The sequence below is a fragment of the Poecilia reticulata genome, chromosome 11 (genome assembly GCF_904066995.2).
Source record: "Poecilia reticulata chromosome 11, P_reticulata-male-v2, whole genome shotgun sequence".
Classification (NCBI taxonomy): Eukaryota; Metazoa; Chordata; class Actinopteri; order Cyprinodontiformes; family Poeciliidae; genus Poecilia; species Poecilia reticulata.
This window is the reverse complement of record NC_088840.1, coordinates 17547927-17553926: the sequence shown is the minus strand read 5'-3', so window position 1 is coordinate 17553926 and position 6000 is coordinate 17547927. Positions and strand designations below refer to the sequence as shown.

General features: G+C 35.1%; 1 protein-coding gene across 2 annotated transcripts; it reads left to right on the top strand.

The window, feature by feature from the left end:
* Positions 1-227: 227 nt before the first annotated feature.
* On the top strand, positions 228-4564 carry LOC103472505 (uncharacterized). 2 transcript variants are annotated; one of them, XM_008422202.2, is made up of 5 exons: positions 228-341; positions 671-799; positions 1479-1594; positions 3358-3501; positions 3580-4564. In XM_008422202.2, the coding sequence occupies exons 2-5, from the start codon at positions 706-708 to the stop codon at positions 4153-4155; spliced, it is 930 nt and encodes a 309-aa protein (XP_008420424.1). In that variant the 5' UTR covers positions 228-341; positions 671-705; the 3' UTR covers positions 4156-4564. The 2 variants fall into 2 exon arrangements, with proteins under 2 accessions (XP_008420424.1, XP_017162913.1); XM_017307424.2 differs by having other exon boundaries at positions 289-799.
* The last annotated feature ends 1436 nt before the right edge of the window (positions 4565-6000 follow it).

The window sequence follows — 6000 nt, the reverse complement described above, 5'->3', positions numbered from 1 at the left end:
TTAATATAATGTGACTGATGTTTTGATCATCAATAGTTCTGGCTACTATTACTTATTAAAAATGTTACTAAGTGCTTAAGTATCCTTTTTACTAAATAATTATTTCACTCTTAATTTCTTGACTGGCTACTTTATGTTTTTTTACTTGGGTAAAAATAAGCTGAACTAATGCTACTCGAGTACAATTTTTGGGTATTAAAGATCAGTGCCATATAATGTCTGTGGCACTACTCTAGCTTTGTAGTGGTGATCTCTAATCTCGCGAGACTTTCTATTCCCACATCACGTGACGGGGGCTAAACAACGGCTTCGTTTCCGTGGACGCTGCAGACCGTGCAAAAGCAAGTTTGGATTTGTTTTATGTGAATGGTTGATCATTTAACCATCGCATAAATTATACAACGGGCATAGAAAATGTTTTTTAATTCAATAATTTTTTTAAGTTGAAACCAAATGGCGCAGCTTGTGCTGCGTGCTGCTTTGCGTGGTCCTCCATCGTGGTGCAACGCTTATCATAATTTTACGACGTTTTCTATTTATCGCAATCGTGGATGCTAAAGAGTTTACGCCCGAGTACTTTAGAGATATAACGCAGTTATAACGTGTTTAATTGTCCTTTTAATGATGTTTTGTATTTAAGTTGTTTTTAATGACAATTTTGTGCTTACAGTTTGATGTGGATCTGAGCTCGGTGAAAGCATCAAGATGGAAATGAAAATAGAGCAAGTGGTTGTTGGAAATGAAATGAAGTCCACTTCTGCAGAGACCAAATCTGACTCTGTGGGTGGCCCGGAGTACTGTAAGCTGATATTTACTGTGCTATCAGTACAAAGAAACATGTACAGTCATAAGTCTCCTCTGTCTTCTTTGTAAGCTTTTAGAATATGACCTAATATTGGAACATTTTAGGCTGAATTAATAACCTTCATTTGGTCTTCTTCTTATTCAAAATATACAGGTTTCTCTGTTCATGAGTGACACCTGTTATTAAGGTGGACTTCCCCAATGCTTGCCCCATTGATGTTTTTATTTTGTGTTATTCCCTCAAAGATGTATTCTTAAATTCAGCAGAGGTGGTTAAAATGTATTCTTTGATATGTTGTAGAAATCAAAGTTCAGACCTAGATGAAATGAACTGAAGTAAAATGTCAGAGAAAAATTAAAATAATTAAGAAGAATTTCCTACTGTCTCATTCACTTAGAGACATACATATCTAAACTGACTTTAATCCAAAGTTAAAATTGATTTCTACAAAAATACTGATAATTAAAGAACAATAATTAACATAAAGTAAGTGATTGCATATTCACCTGTTACAATTAGTGTTTATATTAAGTTAGCGATCTCCCACATGCATTTTAGCAAACTCTAGTCGAGTTAATCATTCTTTATTTGCAAGGAATGATTACAAATAATCAAGGAAAAATGTAAATGTGGGTGAATACTTTTAATAAACACTTTACTGTCTGCACTACAGATCACCATGAGAGTCTGCAGTGTTTCCATTGCCTGATCACTTTCAGAGACCTCAAATCCAAGGAGAGACACATCAAAAGGAACCATCGGGACGAGTACAAGCGTCAACTACAGCAGGTATGAAAACCATAAAATTGAAAAATGTCTCAAAACTTTCCAATCCATATAAAAATGTGTTTAATGTATCAACATTTCTACCCCAATAAAGTATTAATCTAAAAATTAACATTAGTATCAAATAATCTTCAGTGAAGAAATTGTTGGGAAGCCAATTAAAAAAAAAAAAAAAAACACATTTACTACCGTAGTTTTATAATTTTGTAGATGTATTATTTGTGGGATAGTACTGTTATAAAAAAGTTGTACGGATTCTCTTGTATATAAACAGACCTGAGTAGGGATTATGACTTCTTTAGTCCAAAATTTTTGCAGTCTTTTACCTGCATATGCATGTAGGTAAACAAATATGTTAAGTTAATTTATTTCAGTAATTGGACTCAAAAGGTGAAAATCTTAAACAGGTCTTTTACACATGAAGTGATTTATTTGAAGCACTTGTTTCTGTAAATTTTGATAAATGGACTTATAGCTAATAAAACCACAAAATGAGTCACAAAAATAAGAGACCAATTAAAAAAATTAATGTTTGTACAGAAATGTGATATTATGGTTTAGATATTTGGAGTAAGGACTAGTGACCTGTCCAGTAGACCATTCACTGTTGCCAAATTTGCAACTTTGTCGCTAAATTTAGTGACTTTTCAGCAACCGCCAGCAACTTTTGCTTAAAAAAAATGACTAGCGACAAATGCAGCGACTTTCTTCTGAGTTTTGGGTAACTTTCTCATTTAGATTGCAGTGTGTGAGTACTTTGCTCTTTCCTATAGGGCTGGCACTCCATGAAAGAGCACAGAGTTATACAGCCTTATATTGGTGAAAGTAATTTAAACTTTAGGTTGTCAAAACTAAAACCAACTCCAGGTCTTTTCTTTGGACTGCCAACAAAAGAACAGATAAAAAAAGTAACTTTGTAATTGAATCAGGCAATGGTAAAGCTGCCGTTGACCCTGCTCTCCATCGTAAAAGCTGTAAACATTATTCTAATATTTATCATGTTGCTTAATGGTTTTTTTTTTGTTGCACTACAATAAATCATTGCAATTGATTCACAGCCTCAGTCACTGATTCACCTCCTCCAATGTCTGTGCCTCTTTTAGTTATATTTGATATTATGCTAGACTGATTTATGTTGTGTAATTCAGGAAAATAATTTATATTACACAAACATATTTAGAGTATTTTTAATCACTTTTTGTCTTGCCAACTTTTGATATTCCTCTACTCCCCATAAAATATGCAAATTAGGCAGTGATGTCATCTAACAACTTTTAGGACAGCCCATAGAATTTTTCTTGGCAGCAGTGAGACCATTGTTGACATCCTCCGTAAAGAAGCCGAGGAAGCTGGCTGTTCAGTGCTGTATCCAAACATAATGTTAAAAAATTAAGTAGAAGGAAAAACTATGGCTGGAAAATTAACCATACAAGTAACCTTCAAGGCTCAATACAGTCACGTTTTTCAGTGTTTAGTTTGAACAAGCTGCAAATTTGTTAGTCTGTTAAAGCAAACTTTTGAAAGTTAGTTCAGAAAGTTCAGATGCCTGATTATTTGCTTAATATTAATTTCTTGCCTATTTTAAGCATCAGTCTGTTTTCATTCATCTATGCATGCATACTCTAGTTTCATGTTCTATAATTAAAGCCTGACCACAGCATACCTTTATGCCACAAATAAATAGTAAAACTAACAGACAGTATTAAGAAAATTTGAGTCTGAAAAGGGAAGGATTTGCATTTTCTCAGTATTTTTTCCTTTTCCAGAATAATACGCTGTTCATGTGCTACAAGTGCAACAGCTCTTTCTCCACGACTGCGGAGCTCAGCCAGCACCAACCTACACATTTTACCGAAGAAAAGCCATTTTCCTGCTCCCTCTGTCAGGAAAGATTCGGCACGTTTACCGAGGTTGGAAAGCTGCTTCTTCTAATGTTTTACGTGTTCGCCATAAATTGTGGGCTGTGCTGATCGGTTGTCGTCCTACAGCTGAACCAACACAGACGGAAGGATTGCGGGGAGCGGCGTTGTCTTTGCGTCGACTGCGGCGCCAGGTTCCCCGTTCCCTTTCGACTCCGCAAACATCGCATCGCAATGCATCCTGAGAAAGAGGCTGCAGCCGAAGATGTCGACATGTTTCAGTGCTGTAAATGTGGTGTTGTGTTCCAGACGGAAGACGAGCTCCTGCAGCATCAGGAGGAAACTGCTGACTGCGATCTTGAGGAGTCACGAGGCAAAAAGCGGGCCTGTGAACCTACGCTTGCTTCCGAAGAGGTGAAAGTTGATAAGAAAATCAAGCAAGAAGACGTTGCAAAAGAACACAAGAACTCGACTTCGTCTGCGAAGTGTAAAATTCCCTGTCCTGAAGACGATTGTAATTGGATGTTTGCCACAGTTGAAGCCTTGCGAGCTCACAAAAAAGAACTGCATCGCCCTCGTCCTCTGAATGCTCCCAGCCCTGAATACCCCTGCCTTACCTGCGGGAAGAGCTTTGCAAGAGAAAGTACTCTAAAGGCCCATCAAAACTCGCATATTAAGACAGAGAAGGCTGTTGAAAAGACATGATGCAGGAGGAGAAAATTTCCTCCTTTGGTGTCGTATCATCATGCCATTCATGTTGCTTGGTGAAGAATTTCAGCATGATATTTTAGAATAACTTTATGAAGCAGAATTGTGCACCACATTGCCGATTGTTTCAGGAAAGTTATTTATTTTTTCCTTTTAACCAGGGTTCGAACGGGTACTTGAAATCCTTGAAAATTCTTGAATTTCAATTAGGTGCAAGGTAGAGGAATGTATTATAAGCCTGGTGGCCGGCCAGGCTTATAATATATTGGGGGAAACCCTGAGGCGTTTTCAAGGTTTGGAAAGTGCTTCATTTCTGTAAAAAAAAACAACAACCTTAAAAGTGCTTATTATTGTATTTGCACAGTTTTGTAATAAACATTTAGGAGAAAAGACTCCTTAACTGAAAGTCAAGTGATTATTTATGTCGTGTCTGAACATTTAATTTGAGCAAACCAATGTGTTAAATATTTATACTCACAATGGCTCAATAATTAAAATATTGAGTATTTGGCATTTTATTTGTGTTAAAGTTCTTAAAATTGGGAGATTTATTTTCTTAAATTTGTGTTTTGTTCTCAAACCAATCGGGTGTCTGAGAAAGAATTTTCAAAACATAAAATTTTGTTAGTTTAGTTTATTTAGTCCCTTACATATAGGATACTATCACAAAACATTATGCCATATAATAGTGAATTGGAACTGTCTTTAATTCATTTGTATTGTTTTGCTGGAGAAGTTTGAAAGCTTATCTTGAAAATACCTGAAAAGTGCTTGAATTTTATTGTTGGAAAAGTGTACAAACCCTGTTTAACAAAATGGCCTACACTGAAAAACTGCCTTTCTGTGTGTAAATAATCAGGATTTATTTTTACAAAGCAACAATCTCACAAAAGTCATTGTTCATGTTGCCTTCGTTTATCCTAAAAGTTTGGTATTGATAGTGAAATAGCAAAGTGATTCTTCTTTGGGTTGTGGGAAATACTTTGTAGTTAAGTACTTGATTTTAGCAAAAATTGCAAACGTGCCATTGGCACTGTATCTCATAACATAACCGTAATAAAATATGTTTAAAAAAACGGCTCCATTATAGAACTCTGCATCGATACGCGTTTTTTGTCTTTATGCTTCTGCATCAAAGTAGTTGGTGTCACTTCAGAGTTTGCCTTAATATCAGTTAATTCCTTATGATGGAAACTATTTTGTAAAGTAAGCCTCTCCTTTTTGAAACTAATAGCATGATACCATGGGTATGGTGCTCTTTGGCTTGTGGGCTTATTTTCTATAAACATTACATAAGACATCAATTTTAGTTTTATCAGATCGCCAGGTCATCGCTCCAAAAATTAAGGGCTCTGTCTTCTGATTTGAGCAATTTGAGCTTTCCCAAATTGTTTAAAGGCATATTAATCCTTGTGCATGTGAAGAATTTAACTAATATTCTTTCTCGCTTGCTTTCACTAAATAAAAATCCAATTAATGTATTTATAACAAAATGTTTCATATTAATATGTATTAATGTGGGTGGGGCCTACCCCGTTCAAGCTTAAATTATTATTATTTTTCTCTGCTATGCCCAAATAAGATATTTAGACCAATTAAGACCAGTGTTAAGTGAGCCTGGATGGTTGCATTTCAAAATAATTTAATTGCCACAATGTGGAATTCAATCACTATTGATTCAAAGTCTGTGATTATTTTCAATATGTTTAAAAAGCAAACCAAACTCTAGCTGTGTCAACAGCAATGCATTCATGTTTAAAATGTTTTATCGTTATGTATGACTCTGTTTACATTGTTTTATTACCTTTAATTATTTTATTATTTTACTACTATTCAATTTCT

What these genes read in the sequence shown, in the direction of transcription:
- LOC103472505 (XM_008422202.2), top strand. Translation starts at nt 706, where the DNA reads ATGGAAATGAAAATAGAGCAAGTGGTTGTTGGAAATGAAATGAAGTCC. An exon ending in ACAAGCGTCAACTACAGCAG is followed by an intron (nt 1,595 to 3,357) that starts GTATGAAAACCA and finishes TTCCTTTTCCAG; the next exon opens with AATAATACGCTGTTCATGTG. An exon ending in GATTCGGCACGTTTACCGAG is followed by an intron (nt 3,502 to 3,579) that starts GTTGGAAAGCTG and finishes GTCGTCCTACAG; the next exon opens with CTGAACCAACACAGACGGAA.